The sequence below is a fragment of the Trachypithecus francoisi genome, unplaced genomic scaffold, assembly GCF_009764315.1.
Source record: "Trachypithecus francoisi isolate TF-2019V2 unplaced genomic scaffold, Tfra_2.0 Lachesis_group13, whole genome shotgun sequence".
Taxonomy (NCBI): Eukaryota; Metazoa; Chordata; class Mammalia; order Primates; family Cercopithecidae; genus Trachypithecus; species Trachypithecus francoisi.
Window position 1 is genome coordinate 22,857,058 of NW_022681458.1, and position 19,564 is coordinate 22,876,621.

The 19,564-nt window shown below is 45.6% G+C and overlaps 1 protein-coding gene and 1 non-coding gene across 3 annotated transcripts in view; both read right to left on the minus strand.

Moving 5' to 3' along the window:
• Window positions 1-322: 322 nt before the first annotated feature.
• Window positions 323-19,564, minus strand: part of ARPC2 (actin related protein 2/3 complex subunit 2) — a 38,470-nt gene continuing 19,228 nt past the window's right edge. For both annotated transcript variants that reach the window (XM_033230295.1, XM_033230296.1), the window contains 6 exons: window positions 15,823-16,009; window positions 15,188-15,281; window positions 8,923-9,049; window positions 5,398-5,498; window positions 4,957-5,057; window positions 323-784 (listed from right to left, as the gene is read on the minus strand). In XM_033230295.1, coding sequence (XP_033086186.1) covers window positions 760-784; window positions 4,957-5,057; window positions 5,398-5,498; window positions 8,923-9,049; window positions 15,188-15,281; window positions 15,823-16,009 — 635 coding nt within the window. In that variant the 3' untranslated portion in view covers window positions 323-759. The remainder of the gene's footprint in view (window positions 785-4,956; window positions 5,058-5,397; window positions 5,499-8,922; window positions 9,050-15,187; window positions 15,282-15,822; window positions 16,010-19,564) is intronic.
• Window positions 8,550-8,642, minus strand: TRNAY-GUA. Its single transcript has 2 exons — window positions 8,606-8,642; window positions 8,550-8,585 (listed from the first exon to the last, which is right to left on the minus strand). It is a non-coding gene; the product is annotated as a tRNA-Tyr (tRNA).

Consider the following 19,564-nt stretch of genomic DNA (forward strand, 5'->3'; position numbering starts at 1 on the left):
TCTCTACTAAAAATACAAAAAAATTAGCCAGGCATAGTGGTATGTGCCTGTAATCCCAGCTACTTGGGAGGCTGAGGTGGGAGGATCACCTGAGCCCAGGAGGCAACGAGACCCTGTCTCTCGGTGCGGGGGAGTTTAAATATAGTTCACTGGCCAGCCATTCTCTCCTCTAGGGGAGGTGAGGACCTAAACTTGATGGGCTCCTGAAACTAGGGCTTCCCAGCTTAGGTTTGCAGGTTCAAGGGCAGTATAGGTCTATCCTTCTTCCTTCCTTCTCTTCTCACTTTGGACCCACAGTCCAGAAACCCAGTAAATTCTCATGTAAGATAGAAAGATTTTCTTTATTAATGACCCCAACCGTATTTCTTTAGATACAGGAGTTTTGAACTCAAATACTTAGGAGAAAACAAGTTAAGATTGCATTATCCTGCAACTCATTACCAGTAACATATTGCAAAGCGAAACAGCTTGGAAAAGAGGGTGGGAGGAAAGGGAAGTGAGGGAGGGAAGATAAAGAAAAGGAATTAAGTTGATCAAGTGGAATTCTTTTTTTTTTTTTTTTTTTTAATTCTTGGGAACTATGAAGTCTTTGCAAGCACAGCTCGTTTCTGCAGATTATTTTCCAAACGTGTACAAAATGGAACCAAAACGGAGAATCCCTTAAGAACCTGAAGAGGTGCAACATTAAAAGCTACGATTATCCAGTAGCAAGTGTTCCAGCCTTCAGTTGCCAGCCGCTTCCTCCTCTTATTCCCAAGATTAGCGGGATGAAAACGTCTTCCCCCTTCAAAAGGAGAGATAAGTGCGAAGGTCAGTTTCTGGCTGCCCTTTCCTCCCACCCCACACTCCTAGACTAGATGGGATCCCAAAGAAATACCAAATGAAAGGTAGAAAGGGCTAGATTTCTTAAGCAGAGGCACTGGAACCACAGGACATAGGCTAAAATCTGGCTTTCACAGAACGGTTTCACCAGCTCTTCCTTTCTATTGGATACTTTGGATGCCCAGAAATTATCAGTGTTAAGCCCATAAGGACATTCAATGTACCAAGTTAGATAGAAGAATCACTTGTCCACAATTTCTGGATGGCCTAGATGTACCTGAATTTCTGACTAGGCTCAACCATCTTAGTACTACCTCATTTGTCAGCTCCTCCTACACAGCGTATACCTCTCAGGGTTCCCAGAGAGCAGTTCCTTCATCTCTCACCATGAAGGCAGGTGGCTGGTTCAAAGCAATCCTCAGAACTTCCAAGGCTAAAGGTATTTCTGCTATCACGTGGGACTCCTCCTCTGGCTTATACAACACCTGCCTGGTTCGAGGCTCCTGAATTGTGGTGTTCTGTTCCACCCACTATTTCTCCAGACGGGCTACGTGGTCCTCAAGGACAGAGCCTCTAACTGGTACCTAACAGCATCTGGGAAAGGAGCCTGGAAGCTAGAGCTGAGAACTATGGGAAATCAGGGCAAAAACACGGGCTCTGCATTTTCCCTGCCTTGGATGTATCACTCATTCCAAAATGAAGCTACACCTTATTATCCTTCTCTCCAAATGAAAAGCTCATGAGTGTTCAATTCTGGGCAGCCCATCGAGGGTTCCTGGGTTCTGCCCACAGCTGAGTCACTTAACTCCTACCCACCATTAGTAACATAATCTGGTTTTCAGGGTGGATGCAGCTGTTTGTCTCCTGCTTCTCCTTTCTGGGGCCCAACTCTGCCAAAGAGAAGCTGCAGCACAGAAGAAGGCAAAGTTGCTCTTTCTAAGTCCCAGAAAGGAGGCTTATATACAGTCTGTTCATTTCAAGGATTCATCCTTTCCTGGGTTTCTCACCAGGACAGGAAGCTATCCCTGCCCGCTACACAACTGCACTCACTGGGCAGGGACTCCCAAGACTGCCTGCTGGCTGTGGAGTCGGGCAGCAGCTGCCTGACAGGCCTTCCTCCTGGATGCACAAGCAGCTACCAGTGCCAAAGGTGATGCCGGCAGCCCCAAGACCATTATGATGCCCAGCCTTCCAGTCCGGTTATCACAGGCTGCCAGGTCAGGCTTCCCTCTCACTGTACCTTGCTGCCAGTTTACCTCTGGGCCTCTACTGAACTGCCTGTCTACTGGTTCCTGAAAGCGGCATGAAATTCGCTGCCTCACACTCCAGGTCACCAAACAAGTACCTCAAGTACCTGATGAGAAAAGCACTCCTGTGTAGAGCAAGCAGGGAAAGGGGAAAATGCAGACACCAGGATGGAGACTAGGTTCTGGAGAGGCAGCAAGAGCACATCCTCTCACCTGCCCACCCACCTTGTTGGTTACTTTGCCCATTTAAGGATCTGCCCAAGAAGCTGCAGAAAAGAAACAATGCTGCTATTTCATTGCATGGCATTTGGACACTCTTCTCTGAACTGCTACAGAGACAGGCCTTTACCTAAAGAAGGGGTGACTTAAACTGCTTTTTTTTTTGAGACTGAGTTTTGCTCTTGTTGCCCAGGCTGGAGTGCAATGGTGCAATCTCAGCTCACCGCAACCTCTACCTCCCGGGTTCAAGCGATTCTCCTGCCTCAGCCTCCAGAGTAGCTGGGATTACAGGCATGCACTACCATGCCCAGCTAATTTTGTATTTTTAGTAGAGATGGGGTTTCTCCATGTTGGTCAGGCTGGCCTCCAACTCCTGACCTCAGGTAATCCGCCCGCCTCGGCCTCCCAAAGTGCTGGGATTACAAGGGTGAGCCACCGCACCTGGCCTTAAACTGCATTTTGAGAATGTCTGAAAACCCTCACCTACTGCTCAGGTCCTTGGATCTCTTTCTCATCCTTTCAAATGGCAGCAGAAACTAACTTGGTAAAAGAGCCCTCAAATGCAAGAGAGAGAGTGTAAAGCCCTAGGCATACCACAACCACTAAAACTTTGCCTCAAGAGTACTGAGTGATGGGCCAGGTGCGGTGGTTGATGTCTGTTATCCCAACACTTTGGGAGGCTGAAGTGGGAGGATCACTTGAGTCCAGGAGTTCGAGACCAGCCTGGACAACATGGTGAAATCCTGTCTCCACAAAAATACAAAAATTAGCCAGCTGTGATGGTGCACACCTGTGGTCCCAGCTACCTGGGGGGCTGAGGTGGGAGGACTGCTTGGGCCCAGGAGGTTGAGCCTGCAGTGAGGCAAGACTGCACCACTGCACTCCAGGCTGGGGATCACAGAGTACTGGGCTAGGCGCGGTGGCTCACGCTTGTAATCCCAACACTTTGGGAAGCTGAGGCGGGTGGATCACGAGGTCAGGAGTTCAAGACCAGCCTGGCCAAAATGGTGAAACCCTGACTCTACTAAAAATACAAATAAATTAGCCGGGCTTAGTAGTGCATGCCTGTAGTCCCAGCTACTTTGGAGGCTGAGGCAAGAGAATTTGCTTGAATCCAGGAGGCAGAGGTTGTAGTGAGCTAAGATTGTGCCTCTGCCCTGCAGCCTGTGCTCCAAGAGCAAAACTCCATCTCAAAAAACAAGAAACAAAAACAAAACAACAAACCAAACAACAACAATACTGGGGTGCTGGCAAATACACTGGCTGTTAGGGAGGCTTATGATCTCAAGACTTTTAGTTCAACTGGTACAAAAGACAGCAGATGGGAAGCCGAGGTGGGCGGATTGCCTGAGCTCACGAGTTTGAGACCAGCCCAGGCAACATGGTGAAACCCCATCTCTACTAAAATACAAAAAATGAGCCGGGCATGGTGGCGTGCACCTGTAGTCCCAGCTACCTGGGAGGCGGAGGTTGCAGTGAGCTGAGATTGCGCCACTACACTCCAGCCTGGGCGACAGAATGAGACTGTCTTCCCCCAACTCCCCCCACCAAACAAACAAACCAACAAACAAAAAAAACAGCAGATGAACACTACTACTATATCTTAAGGACAGGACTGCCTGAATTTCATCAGAAGAACCAAGGTCTGGACTACACTCCAGCCTGGGCGACAGAATGAGACGCTGTCTCCCCCAACTCCCCCCACCAAACAAACAAACGAACAAACAAACAAACAAAACAAAAAAAACAGCAGATGAACACCATTACTGTATCTTAAGGACAGGATTGCCTGAATTTCATCAGAAGAACCAAGGTCTGGCACCTTTCACAGAGATGGAACTCTCCAGGCTCTAGGCCATGCTCACCTTTCCTGCATGCAGAGCCACACCCCTATTTAGGGCTCTCCTCAAAAAAATGTTTCTTTTTTTTTTTGAGACGAAGTCTCACTGTTGCTCAGGCTGGAGTGCAGTGGCACAATCTCAGCTCATTGCAACCTCTGTCTCCTGGGCTCAAGCAATTCTCTGCCTCAGCCTCCCGAGTAGCTGGGATTACAGGCACCTGCCACCACTACTGGCTAATTTTTTTTGTATTTTTAGTAAAGATGGGGTTTCACCATCTTGGCCAGGCTGGTCCTGAACTCCTGACCTCGTGATCCACCTGCCTTAGCCTCCCAAAGTGCTGGAATTACAGGCATGAGCCACTGTGCCCATCAGGGCTCTCCTCAATTCTATCCTCAATAAAGAGAACCTTCCTCTGCATGCAAACTTCCCGCTGAGAGTGCACCAGGGAAAGAACACTTAGTGGGTGGCCTCAAGCCTATTTACCCAATTAAAGGTCCTTAAGCAACTTCTTCCATCTCTCCAGAAAGAACACCAGAAGCACAAGACTGAAATCATAACTCAGGCCCAAAAACAACAGTCTCTTGGTAAACTTTATTTCCTAGCTGCCATTCTCAGAGCTCACAAAGATATGGAAACAAGGAAACCCATCCAGGCCTATACGGCACTGAAAACCTGGAATCTCACCTTTGTTTTATCTACTTAGCTCTGCTGGCCTCACATGTAGCCAGTGCCCAGACACATGGAGGACCAGGCCACCAGCACCCACTGCTTCCTTCTCGGTGACTCAGGAGAGGAAGGTGGTCCTGCTGGAGCGCTGCCTAACTTACGTGATTGTTTTCATTTCTTTTTTCTCGGCATCTGGGCGTGCCCGGTTCAGCACCTTGAGGAAGTCAGACGTTTTTGCCCGCATACGTGTGTGAATATAGGCCTGGGAACAAACATAACAGGTACTGAAGCATAGTCACCATCTAGAAAGACAGCTTTGCTTTCATCAGAGGCGTTTGGGAACATACACCCTGGGACTGACCCAGGCCCTGCAGCAAAGCAGGAAGGGGAGCAATTCTGGAAACAAATATTCTTCTCTGCTATGGGGAGGGGTGAGGGACAGTGGCTTGATGAACAAAGACCATGGTTTCTTGAAGCCTCTAGAATTATCTACCTAAGAGTCAATATCCACAGCCTAGACTAACAGAATGACTTTTTTTCATGAGTTCTGGTGGAGGAAAAGACCCAGAGCACAGCGGCTGAGATGCTGGCACCTCCCTCACCTTAGAGCACTTGATGTGGTAGTGCAGGTAGTCCCGGAACGTGTGGATCAGGTTGATGGTGTTGTCTCGAGCACTGGCATTGGTGTGACGAGGGAACAGCACTGAAGGTGGAAGACACAAGGCGTTAGGACCCAACACGAATGCCAAAGGGTGGGGAAGAACAACAGCCTAGTGAACTTCACTCCCTCTCTGCTGAGGTACCTTCCACTTGTGTCAATATTACCAGGCTTTGTCAGAGTTTTTTCTTGACATGGAAGGGTAAACAGCATGGCCAGGAAAGGTGTCAATGAGCGTGAATGGAGGAGCCCATGATGAAAAACAGGGTTAAACCCTAGGCCTTCATTCTAGTCCTGGATTCTGCAGCTGTGCATTTTGAAATCTATTCCCCGTCTGCCACACATGTAATAGCTCCTGCCTGTGCAGCTGGGCACACTCCAGGATCACACTCCAGGATCACATTAACTGGCTCTAACAGTTTACCTTAAGGAATCAGGATTAGGAAATGCAGCTGCCTGTCTTAGGTCCTTGGTGCTGAAATAGAGTAAACCTTCCCAGAAAATAGATGCCAGAGAATTTCCCATATTCTCACTGTGAAAACAGACAATAAGGTGTAAGGACCTGAACCCTCATGATAGGCCAGGCAGGAGGAGCTGCTCTGACTGGGCCTGACTGAAGTCCAACCCTGTGGCAACAGCCACCTAAAGACCTGTGTGAGGCCAGGCGCGGTGGCTCACGCCTGTAATCCCAGCACTTTGGGAGGCTGAGGTGAGCGGATCATCTGAGATCAGGAGTTCGAGACCAGCCTGGGCAACATGGTGAAATCCCATCTCTACTAAAAATATAAAAATTAGCCACATGTGATGGTATGTGCCTGTAATCTCAGCTACTTGGGAGGCTATGACTCTAAGTCTGCCATAATTTTATGTACCACAAGAGAAAAATGCTGCCAATTAAACTATGACATGCCATGAATTGTAAGACGCATCCCAGCTTCAAAGATAAAAACTTGAAAAAAATGGTATAGCTGGCTGGGTGCAGTGGCACACGCCTGTAATCCTAGCACTTTGGGAGACTGAAGTGGGTGGATTGCTTGAGGCCAGAAGTTGATATCAGCCTGGCCAATAGGGAAACCCTGTTTTGTTTTGTTTTGTTTTGAGACGGAGTATTGCTCTGTCGCACAGGCTGGAGTGCAGTGGCATGATCTCGGCTCACTGCAAGCTCTGTCTCCCAGGTTGCCATTCTCCTGCCTCAGCCTCCCAAGTAGCTGGGACTACAGGCACCCGCCACCACGCCCGGCTCGTTTTTTGTATTTTTAGTAGAGACGGGGTTTCACTGTGTTAGCCAGGATGTTCTCGATCTCCTGATCTCGTGATCTGCCCCCCTCGGCCTCCCAAAGTGCTGGGATTACTGGCGTGAGCCACCACACCCGGCCGGAAACCCTGTTTCTACTAAAAATACAAACATTAGCTGGGTGTGGTGGCACGCGCCTGTAGTCCCAGCTACTCGGGAAGCTGAGGCACGAGAATTGTTTGAGCCTGGGAAGCGGAGGTTGCAGTGAGCCGAGATCACAACACTGTACTCCAGTCTGGGTGAAAAGAAAGAGAAAAGAAAAAAGTGTATAGTTTAGATTTAATGAAATTTGGTAAATCAATAGATTCATCACCAATAAACAGGCTCACCTTTACCACTGAGGTGAATTAAATTACATTTCACAAAGGAGACATTCCAGTGGCATTGGGTGCAGTGTGAACGAGCTGTTAATTCCAAACTGTAAGCTATCCTAATCAGCCAGTGCATGAGGCTGGAGCAACTGAAGAAGACCTGAATTTATTCCATGAAAAAGTGGAGTAAGTGGATCATGGCTGGAGCTTAATAAGCAAAAAACCAAGAATTGCCAAATGACAGAGAAACACCATCTAGCTGCTTAGGTGGTTTCTCTTCTTAACTCCTTTTTCCGGTAAGACAGGGTCTCACTCTGTCACCCAGGCTGGAGTGTAGTGGTGCCATCACAGCTCACTGTAGCCTCGACCTCCTGGGTTCAAGTGATCCCTTCCACCTCAGCCTCTCAAGTAGTTATGACTACAGTCATGCAACACCATGGCTAGCTATCTTTTTTTTTTTGAGACAGTCTCCCAGGCTGTAGTGCAGCAGGACGATCTCAGCTTGTTGCAACCTCCACCTCCCAGGTTTAAGCAATTCTCATGCCTCATCTGGTCAAGTAGCTGGGACTATAGGCACATGCCACTATGTCCAACTAATTTTTGTATTTTTAGTAGAGATGTGGTTCACCATGTTGGCCAGGTTGGTCTTGAACTCCTGACCTCAAGTGATCTGCTCACCTTGGCCTCCCAAAGTGCTGGGATTACAGGTGTGAGCCACCGCGCCTGGCCCCTGGCTTTCTGTAGAGATGAGGTTGTGCCATGTTATCTAGGCTGGTCCCAAACTCTTGGACTCAAGCGACCCAACAACCTTGGGCTCCCAGAGTGCTGGGATTACAGGCATGAGCCACTGTGCCTGGCCTATCCTTAACTCTTTTTCTTTTTGAGACAAGGTCTCACTCTGTCATCCAGGCTGGAGTGCAATGGTGTGATCTTGGCTCACTGCAATCTCTGCCTCCTGGGTTCAAGGGATTCTTGCGCCTCAGCCTCCCGAATAGTTGGGATTACAGGCGCATGCCACCATGCCCAGCTAATTTTTTTGTGTTTTTTTTTTTTTTTGGTAGAGACGGAGTTGCACCACGTTGGCCAGGCTGGTCTCGAACTCCTGACCTCAGGTGATCTGCCCACAGTGCTAGGATTATAGGCGTGAGACACTACACCCAGCCTCCTTAAATTTTTTTTTTTTTTTGGGAGACTGAGTCTTGCTCTGTTGCCAGGATGGAGTGCAGTGGTGCGTGCAATCTCAGCTCACTGCAACCTCCCTCCTCCCTGGTTCAAGCGATTCTCCTGCCTTAGCCTCCCAAGTAGCTGGGACTACAGGCGCGTGCCACCATGCCCAGCTAATTTTTTTTTGTATTTTAGTAGAGACAGAGTTTCACCATGTTGGCCAGGATGGTCTTGATCTCCTGACCTTGTGATTCGCCTGCCTTGGCTTCTCAAAGTGTTGGCATTACAGCCGTGAGCCACCGTGCCCGGCCAAAACTGTACTTGTACTCCTTCAAGCTGGAATCAAACCAGCGACCTAAGGACATCTCCTACTGAGGAAGTAGCTACAGTCCTCTGCTCTACCAGCTGAGCTATCGAAGGGCCCTTAACTCTTGATATCAGAATTCAGTCTTATTTTTAAGATTTAAGAAAAACGGGGAAAAAAACAAAGGAAATGATTACTGTACAAAAATAGCATATGGCCTGCTCTGTGATTAATACCCTGTGACATCCCTCCTTTAGTCACAACAATGGCAACAGGAACAACTTGGTACGCCTGCTCTTGCCTACCTTAAAATGTTAACCAACGTTCTGTGCAGATTTAGGTATTCTGTGTGAACTCATTAAAGCGGCATGAAAGCAGCAAGTGCACCCTGCTCACCAAAGGTGATGTAGCCAATGTTGTCACCCACAGCGGCGTCTGTGTCTTTCAGCTCCAGAGGAGGTTCCCTGTGGCTAAAGAGGACCTGTGGGGCTGTGTGGCTGGCTCTGCGTCCTTCTTTGAACTCCTGCCAAGACAAAGCAAAAGCAATCAGAAGAGAAGTGGGTGTAAGATGAGTGGCAACTCAAGCTATGGGGTTTGTTCTATGCGGTGTGACCTTTGTAGCCCTCCAGAGCAGCAGGAGGTTAAAAATAAACTACACCAAACCTGAAACATTACAAGTGCTAGCTGCTGCCACTGCACTTCAGATTCAAAAGGAAGAGACTTCAAAGTAATAGGTCAGATCTTCAAAATGTGATGAAAAGTAGTGATAATCCTTTTCCCTTGGACCAACATAGGTGATAAACTACCATACTTTCTCTGGGCTCTGGGACTTTGCATGAGTCTTTTTTCACTGAGGATCCTGTTGCTATTTAGAATTCATCAATAAAATCTTTAGAGCAAACTTAAGCTCTTCTTGGAGACAGAAGACAATGGAATGAAAGAAGCTGAGCTGTCTTGGTGCTCATAAAGGAAGCCCTTCCTTTATGTTCCAATCTCCAAACCTGAAGTTTCTATAGTCCATGCATGTAAATAGACAAGTAATACAAGACTTCCTTCTCTCAGCCAGATCTGCAAGAATAGAAGCAGATTTTCTAGCAATGCCAGTAAAACTGGATGATCCAAATTCATCAAGCAGGCCTTCGACGATGATAGATAGCAGGAGGATGCAGCCAAGGACTCTCCAAGGTCTCTTGTTTTAGGAGTTCTGAAGGCATGGTTACAGTCATGTGGCCTGCAGTGCCCTTCTACTGCTGCTCAAATACCACCTCCTAACACCATCTCCAACAAACCCAGGCAGGTACTGCTCTCTTGCTGGAGCTGCCATGTCTTTTCTACAAACCTCTACTATGACATTTTACTATTCATTAATGCATCTGACCCCCCTAACACATTATGAGTTCAAATCAAAGATCCTGCTTAATTTATCTTTGTAATTTATTCCTCTGTCCTTCAAAGAGGCTATGCAGCATATGCCTTGCTGAGAGAAAGCAAGTGCTTCTATCTGAGCTGGTTTAGTATCATCACACTGTACAGGAATAGGCAAGGGCTGTTTTCAGTTGCAGGCAGGAAGAATACACACTGATCAGCAAGCCCTCTCAGCAATTAGTGGCAAAGGAAAGATGATGGCTGAGCAGCCGCAATGCCTAGCCTGGGATCTCACCTATTTCACAAACTGCCTCTCATGCTAACACTACCAAGTTTTAAGTAGGAAAAGAAATGACCATAAGCTGGGTTAGATTAGTCCCCTTTTGAACAGATTTTGTGCCCCAAAGGAAAAATATCTGCAAAGGGAGGGAAGGAGTCAAGATTATCCCAAATGGAAATTTCTAGAGCAAAGCTTCTAAAATTGCCCTTCTCTAGAAAACGTTTTTTATTCTACAAAGGGGTTAAGAAGCTTTTTAACTTCTATTGGTTTTACTTTTCAGTCTTAAGGAATTAAACAGAACAGATATGTAACTGCTGGCATTTTCTTCTGTTTATTAAGTATCTCTAAGGCTCCAATTCACAGGTACATGTGGTATTCACAATGAGATGGGGTATTTATAAACCAGTGGTGACTTATTAGCACTCATTAGTTTTGTATATGGAAAATAATATATTTAAGACTCGGTCAACAATCTGTTTCTGGTTTGGGCCTACTCTTTTTTAATCTTTTTTGAGACAGGGTTTCACTCTGTCACCCAGGCTGGAGTGCAGTGGCACGATCTTGGCTCACTGTAACCTCCACCTCCCGGGTTCAAGCAATTTTCATGTCTCGGCCTCACGTAGCTGAGATTACAGGCATGTGCCACCATACCCGGCTAATTTTTGGCCTTTTTAGTAGTTGGCCAGGCTGGTCTCAAACTGGCCTCCTGTGATCCACCCACCTAGACCTCCCAAAGTGCTGGGATTACAGGTGTGAGCCACTGTGCCCGACTGGACTATTCTTTAGATTATCTGACGTCTTTGCTTCTCCTCGGTTCTCTCTCCCAAATAAAACTTAAATAAACACACCCAAATAGCCCTCCATCTTCACTGGCATCTTTGTTATATGTAATTCAGCAATATTGTCTTTTTACTCTCTTGGCTAGGACGTCTTTTGAGCATCAGACTATTTCTCTCTTCCAAACTACTATTTATCATTGGAATTTCGGAATAAATTCAAATATACACAAGGAATTTAGTACACGATAAAGGTAGCACCTTAAATCAGGGGTGTAAACATGGAAATAATTGCTACTGGGACCACTGGATAGCCATTTAGAAAAAAAGACAGATTATTCTTTCATACCATATACCAAGAGAAGCTCTCAACAAATAAAAAAATCATGTATAAAATATGTAACTGTAAAAATACTCAGAAAATAACAGGTAAATTTCTTTATAACCTTGGAGTAGGGAAGGGCTTTCTACCCCTATAACTCAAAATCTAGAAGCCATAAAAGGCAAGAATGATTAATTTGATTACACAAAAACAAACTTCCACATGGGGGAAAAACCCCCACAAAACAAGGTCCAATGACAAACGGGAGAAAATATTTCAACTCTTAATCACAGATGAAAGGCTACTCTCCCTAGTATATAAAGAAATTGAGACGCTCAATGACCCTCCAGAATAATGGGTAAAGGACATAGACACTTCCTAAGAAAATCAAATGGTCTATAATGTAAGAAAAGATGTTCTGACCTCATTCATAAGTGGACAGAGACATCACTTTTAACCTATCAGATCAGGAGAAACCCAAAAGTTGACAACACACTCTGGGAAAACAGACACTCTTATCCATCACTGGTGGATGATAAAATGCTACTACCCTGATGGAGAAGAGTCTGGCAATATCTACCAAAATTACTGAACTTGGACTCAGTGTTCCCAGTTCAGGAAAATACCCTACAGACACAACCACACATGTAAACAGGCAGAAAGGGACCTTAAAATAATGTCTTTACAACTGCTTAAGAGGCAGATGCTTGTGTCTTTATCCCTGAACATACAGAAACCAGTGGTTTCCACTTAACTCTTCCTGGTTATTTAGTTACTAACTTGACTTTAAAATCTTATAATACGAAAAGAATTCTAGTTCACCATAAGCTAATCTCCAAAAGCACAATTACTGGTCCTATTGCTTTTCATGGAATAAGCGTTGAAATGATGGCTTCTATCAGACATTCTCCAGTACTAAGCTGATCAACGCCCATACCACTAACAGTAAGACATCCATGAGAGTGGAGGAATAAACTTCCTGTCTTTTTCTGAGAGGGAAAAAGCATCCCTCAGAGTCTGCTTGCCAAATGACAAAAGCAAGACTTGAATTCTGATCAGGCTGGATGTGCATGCTGGAAGGGAAAGGCCACAAAGGCTGGCAACAAGTAGACTACTGACCATGAGGAACTTCAAACAGTGTTCCCAGGGTACAACTTTCTGTGCCAGGTGATCCTCATCCTTTTTCCTAGAAATTTACAATTCCAGGCCTCGGAAAAAGTTCTATTTATTTTTTGGGAAAATCCAGCAAAAGTCCAGTTTTCGATGGTCATTTCCAACAAATTACCTCAGCCTCTGAATTTGGAAAGGGTGGCAGGGCAGATGACTTCCTGAGTCTAGCATTGCACAAGGCCAGTTATTATCTAGAGATCCTGTTAGTGCCAAAATGCAAGAGAGGCTTTGTCTTCACTTTTAGGTAAGTGACCTACCACAGGTACCCTGAAGGAGGCATTTAAATTCATATCCCAAAAAAGAATACACAAAATTCTCCTTAGGAACAAATCTCCAGTACACTCTCCAAGATAAGATCTGTTTAAAGTATAGAAAGAAGTTGTTTCCTGGAATAAAATGGAATAAGATTGGTAAAAAACCAGCCAAATCTAAATATATACTTCAGAGCTTTAAAAGTTAGTTTGTGACTCTGGATTTAGCCCAATTTCTGAGGAACTGCATTTAATTCCCCTGTCAATTTCGCATAAAAACACATGAAATGCCTATCTAGAGGCTTATTTTAGGACCCAAGAGATATATGCATATTTTTATATTCTTTCATCAAGTTCAGCACTAGCAAATGCTGAAGTGTCAATATTCCAGTTTTTCTATATAAGGACTCCCAAACTAGAGTTTCTGATTAATTAGCCAAAACACAAAAGCTGCTAGGGATGGAGCAATTGAGAATATCACTTTTGAAGATTTCCCTAGCCACTTAGAAGGCTATGCAAGGTATCTTTACTGTTTAAGAGCAGTTGTCTTTCTATTTGGCAAAACAGATTCTGCTTCAGAATTTAAAAATCTTTACCACCCTGCCAAGGAACAGAATGAAGGTAGTAACGTTTTCAAAAAATGTTACCATTGTACTCGATTTTGAATGCTGAGCCATCTCAGAAGAAACCAGCCTGAATGTCACCTGACCAATGAACTCTCATGTCCATCCTAGAGCCAGCAACTAACCGGCCAGCAGATCGGTACACAAAGACCTGAATACAACTACACCAAAATCCAATTACAAAATGCCCTGCTAACTCTCATGACTATTTTTTTTTTTTTTTTTTGGAGACGGAGTTTCGCTCTTTTTGCCCAGGCTGGAGTGCAATGGCACGATCTTGCCTCACTGCAACCTCTGCTTCCTGGGTTCCAGTGATTCTCCTGCCTCAGCCTTCCAAGTAGCTGGGATCTCTTGACCTCGTGATCTGCCCATCTCGGCCTCCCACAATGCTGGGATTACAGGCGTGAGCCACCGCGCCTGGCCTCTTATGACTCTTCTTAAGATGAGCTTCGGCCGGGCGCGGTGGCTCAAGCCTGTAATCCCAGCACTTTGGGAGGCCGAGACGGGCGGATCACGAGGTCAGGAGATCGAGACCATCCTGGCTAACATGGTGAAACCCCGTCTCTACGAAAAAATACAAAAAACTAGCCGGGCGACATGGCGGGCGCCTGTAGTCCCAGCTGCTTGGGAGGCTGAGGCAGGAGAATGGCGTAAACCCAGGAGGCGGAGCTTGCAGTGAGCTGAGAGCCGGCCACTGCACTCCAGCCTGGGCGGCAGAGCGAGACTCCGTCTCAAAAAAAAAAAAAAAAAAAAAAAAAAAAAAAAAGATGAGCTTCCTGTGAGGGAAGTACTATATGGTGACCCATCATCCAAACTCAGGCTCAGTCTATCAGTTCAACAACTCTACCTGTTCGTGCGTTATCTACTACCAAAGAATTGGCTATAGAGCCCATTCTGAAAAGACCTTAGGACCAAACCAAGAGCAGAACTTACTAGAAATCTGACGAAACACAAGAGATTAGGGGTAGGAAACCTGACAAAGTTTTAGGTCAAAGACCCCACAGTAGGAAGGATACATAATATTCATTCATAGTCAGTATGTTTAATTCTCAACTCACCCTTTAGTTCTGTCCTGCAAAACTAGAACCACTGAGAAAAAAAAGATTAGGCTGGGCGCAGGGGCTCATGCCTGTAATCCCAGCACTTTGGGAGACTGAGGTGGGCAGATCACGAGGTCAGGAAATTGACACCATCCTGACCAACGTGGTGAAACCCCATCTCTACTAAAAGTATAAAAATTAGCCGGGTGTGGTGGTGGGCGCCTGTAATCCCAGCTACTTGGGAGGCTGAAGCAGGAGAATCGCTTGAACCCAGGAAGCGGAGGTTGCAGTGAGCTGAAATCATGCCACTGCACTCCAGCCTGGCAACAGAGCAAGACTCCATCTCAAAACAACAACAACAGCAAGAAAAAATATTCACTGAGTTTTGTGGGAGTTGTCTATTAAATCTTCAACAAATTCTAACGTCAAGGCTGGGTGTGGTGGCTCACGCCTGTAATCCCAGCACTTTGGGAGGCCGAGACGGGCATCACCTGAGGTCGGCAGTTGGAGACCAGCCTGACCAACATGGAGAAACCCCGTCTCTACTAAAAATACAAAATTAGCCGGGCGTGGTGGCACATGCCTATAATCCCAGCTACTCGGGAGGATGAGGCAGGAGAATTGCTTGAACTCGGGAGGTGGAGGTTGCAGTGAGCCGAGATCGCGCCATTGCACTCCAGCCTGGGCAACAAGAGCGAAACTCCGTCTCAGGAAAAAAAAAAAAATTCTAACATCAATAGAGCTGCTAGATCTCTTTCCTATGCTCATGGTATGTGTGGGTGCAAAGGTTTAAGTCGCTATGCATGGTTTTCCCCCAAGATGTCTGCTCCATACCTGCATGAACACCTTTCCAATGACCACATCGTCGTCATCCTTAAACACTGTGCTGAAGACTACTGTGACTCTGTCCTTTTTAGACTCAACATACCTGAGGGGAACAAAACCCATGAGGATAAGTACAGAATCAGAATGGGGTTTTGTCAATAACTTGATCTACAAGTGCATCAGAAGGCTAAAGTCACAAATCTCTTAAATCATAATACAAAGGTGTGCCAAACGAAATGATATTTATGGTCAACAAAGTTAGTGCACAAAATGAATGCCCTAAGAGAGGCAGCAGATGGAAATTATCAGACGTAGATTTTATTGACTTGTAAATATAACATGGAACCGATGGTCACCTTGCCTGCTGATTATCCAGATTATACTCTTAAACATGACTCAGAACAGTGGTGCCTTAAAAGAAAGCACTGGATTCTCTTTCCACCTTCTATCAGCTCTCAGTATCTGGAGAGTAGGAGGAGTGGCTGATTTTTGCCCTATCATCTACTTCCTGGCTTAAGAAATTTTATGAGAAAAACATTTTCACGCAATACAGCTTAAGGTCTGACCAAGCCATATTTCTTTCAGTAAGTGCCATGGTGGTGTGACAGTCATATCCAGGCTTCAGGACTAAATTCTATACTCACATGGTCTCATCATCCCTATAATGGATAACTGCCCTGTTCTCTCCTTCCTTGCCCTCTTCTTGGAATTGGAAGTATTTTTCAAAGACAGAGGCGAAACAATTTCGCTTCAACATGCCAGCTTGATGCACAATGGAATCCTTGGATGCTGGAAGATTTTCAAGGTCGTATAGCAAAGAGACATTGTATCCTGGAGGGAGGAAAAAAAAACAAAAAACAACCCAGCAGCTACATACTATCTCTTATCAAGTAAACAGAGACTAGAGGCAATTAAAAAAATTTTTTTCAGGTTCTATTGACATTTTACTTTGTCTCATTATCTGTACTTTTAACCTCGGTAGAATATAGTCTATTTTCATCTACCTCACAGGGAAAAATGAGGTGAAATAAAATCTTTTTATAAGATTCTTGTAAATATATATAATGAATGTTAATCAAAAATTTGAATCAGTATCAAAGATGACTAATTGCAAGTATGTAATGGGAGAAAGTCAGAACCTGGGAACTCTGATTGGAAATGTACTCTTCCAGACACAGTTGTAAAGGAGCCACATATCTTTCTCTGATAGTTTAATGTGCCAAGTATCAATATGGCCAGCAGATGGGTAGCTTTGTGATAATAAGACAGACCCTTCTACATGCCACTGCAAACTCTTTGAGGCAGGGTAGAAAAACCAACTATCTGTTCATGTACACGCCTCTCCAATAGCTTTTATTGGTATACATTGTAAAATTTTCAGTATTTTTTATAACATTTTACTTCATTTGATCTCCATAACCATGCTTTGAAGTCTGCAGGCTAGATAAGGTTACTGTTTTACAGAGGGAAAAGGAGATTCAAAGAAATGACGTGAATTGCCAAATGCAGCATGACACATAAGTGTAGGGCACTCTATTTTGAGTTGAACAGAACTGGGTCCAAATCCTGACCTTGTCATTTTGTAACCTTAAAAAAACTTCTGGGTGTGGTGGCTCATGCCTGTAATCCCAGCACTTTGGGAGGCTGAGGTGGGCAGATCACCTGAGGTCAGGAGTTTGAGACCATCCTGGCCAACATGGCGAAACCCTGTCTCTACTAAAAATAAAAAACTAGCCAGGTGTGGTAGTGGGCACCTGTAATCCTAGCTACTTGGGAGGCTGAGGCAGGAGAATCGCTTGAACCCACAAAGTGGAGGTTGCAGTGAGCTGAGATCGCGCCACTGCACAACAGAGTGAGACTCCGTCTCCAGAAAAAAAAAAAAAAAAAAATCGCCTAACCTGTTAATTCCCTCGTCGGTTAAAAAAAAAGGGGGCGGTAGGGTGGCCTGGACACAGTGGCTCACACCTGTATTCCCAGCACTCTAGGAGGCCAAGGTGGGTGGATCACCTGAGGTCAGGAGTTCGAGACCAGCCTGACCAATACGGCAAAACTTTGTCTTTATTAGCCGGGTGCAGTGGTGCATGCCTGTGGTCCCAGGTACTCTGGAGGCTGAGGCAGGAGAACTGCTTGAACCCCGGAGGTGGAGGTTGTAATGAGCTGAGATCATGCCACTGCACTCCAGCCTGGGAGACAGTGAAATTCTGTCTCAAAAAACAAAAAGAAACAAAACAAACAAACAAACAAAAAAAAAAAAAAGGAGGGGGGGAGGGAGGGGGTGTGGAGATAGGGGAGACTGTTGTGAGCATTAAAAGAATGTACAATACTTAAAGTGTGTGGAACATGACAGGTCATCAATTTGGGTGCAGAATACGGACTGAAACCGTTGGGTGACCTGCCTCTTTACAGCATGTCCACTATGAATTCCCAGAAGCTGGGCTGGAACACTTGATTATAGAATCAAATGATTAATAAGTGTCAAAAAGGTTTAGAGATGTTTTTGCAAGAATATTTGTATATATCACTGAGGATCATTTTATATTCTAGGCAACTGATGGGAATAACTTCACCAGAACTGTACAGATTTCACACTTCTAAGTATCTGAAACCTCATTACTATTTCATTTTTTCCCAAAAGCATTCTTGAGATCTTTTTTTTTTTGAGACGGAGTTTTGCTCTTGTTGCCCAGGCTGGAGTGCAATGGCCTGATCTCTGCTCACCGCAACATCCACCTCCCAGGTTCAAGCGATTCTCCTGCCTCAGCCTCCTGAGCAGCTGGGATTACAGGCACGCGCCACCACGCCTGGCTAATTTTGTATTTTTAGTAGAGATGGGGTTTCTCCATGTTGGTCAGGCTGGTCTCAAACTCCCGAACGCAGGTGATCTGCCCGCCCCAGCCTCCGGTAGTGCTGGGATTACAGGCGTGAGCCACGGTGCCCGGCTGAGCTCTGTATTTTTTGTTGAACATGGGCTCTTTGGGAGGATGGGCTAAATCTTTGCAATAGATAATACTTAGCACATTTCTGGCACTCCAGTTTTAAATAATATCAATCATCATTCCATTTTGGGTACTTGAAAAGCAGATAAGCACACAGATTACAAGGCTAGATTAAAAAAGAAAATACTTAGAACTGAGGTTTGCTAGTTTTAGGAAGCCAAATAAAAGCAAATAAAACTATAGCTAAGGTAAAGTCTGTCTTTAATAAGGCTTCTAACATGATGAACAGAACATACTGAGGATGAAGAGAAGTGAAAATCTAGTATGACCTGCTGAGTTTTCCAAACGTGCCTAGATAACCCATTAAAAAAGAGGAGGGGAGACTCTACTTTTTTTTTTTTTTGAGACTGAATCTTGCTCTGTCGCCTAGGCTGGAGGGCAGTGGCGCAATCTCGACTCATGGCAACCTCTGACTCCTTGGTTCAAGCGATTCTTTTTTTTTTTTTTTTTTTGAGGCGGAGTCTCGCTCTGTCGCCCGGACTGGAGTGCAGTGGCCGGATCTCAGCTCACTGCAAGCTCCGTCTCCCAGGTTTACGCCATTCTCCTGCCTCAGCCTCCTGAGTAGCTGGGACTACAGGCGCCCGCCACCTCGCCCGGCTAGTTTTTGTATTTTTAGTAGAGACGGGGTTTCACCGTGTTAGCCAGGATGGTCTCGATCTCCTGACCTCGTGATCCGCCCGTCTCGGCCTCCCAAAGTGCTGGGATTACAGGCTTGAGCCACCACGCCCGGCCGGTTCAAGCGATTCTTGTGCCTCAGCCACCCGAGTACCTGGGATTACAGGTGGCTGCCACCATACCTGACTAATTTCTGTATTTTTTGTAGAGATAGGGGTCTCATTTTGTTGCCCAGGCTGGTCCTGAATGCCTGGGCTCAAGCAATTCACCCACCTTGGCCTCCGGAAGTGCTGGGATTACAGGTGTGAGCCACTGTACTTGGTTGAGACACTACTTTCACACACGTTTACATTTTATACTTGTATGAAGACAGGGTCTGCAATCTGGCAATGTCTATGATTTAGTGGGAGGTAGGAGGCGGCCCAGGGACAGAAACAAACTTTCCATGTCAGGATGTTGGCTGTGACAAGCATGCCCAAGACTTTGGACACGGTTTTTCTGTTCTAGATCTGTTTGTTTCTTTCTTTAATACCTTGATTCTGCCAAAAGCCTACAGTGTTATCTTGGCTTTTATTTCTGTGACACATTCATCCCGCCAATTTGGAGATTAAAAAAAAAAAAAGGGTGCTGGGTATGGTGGCTCATGCCTGTAATCCCAACTCTCTGGGAGGCGGAGGCTGAGGTGGGTGGATTGCTTGAGGCTAGGAGTTTCAGACCTCCTTACTCTGTTTTGGCAGTCTGCGCAGCAGACAGTGAGACCCTGTTTCTACAAAAT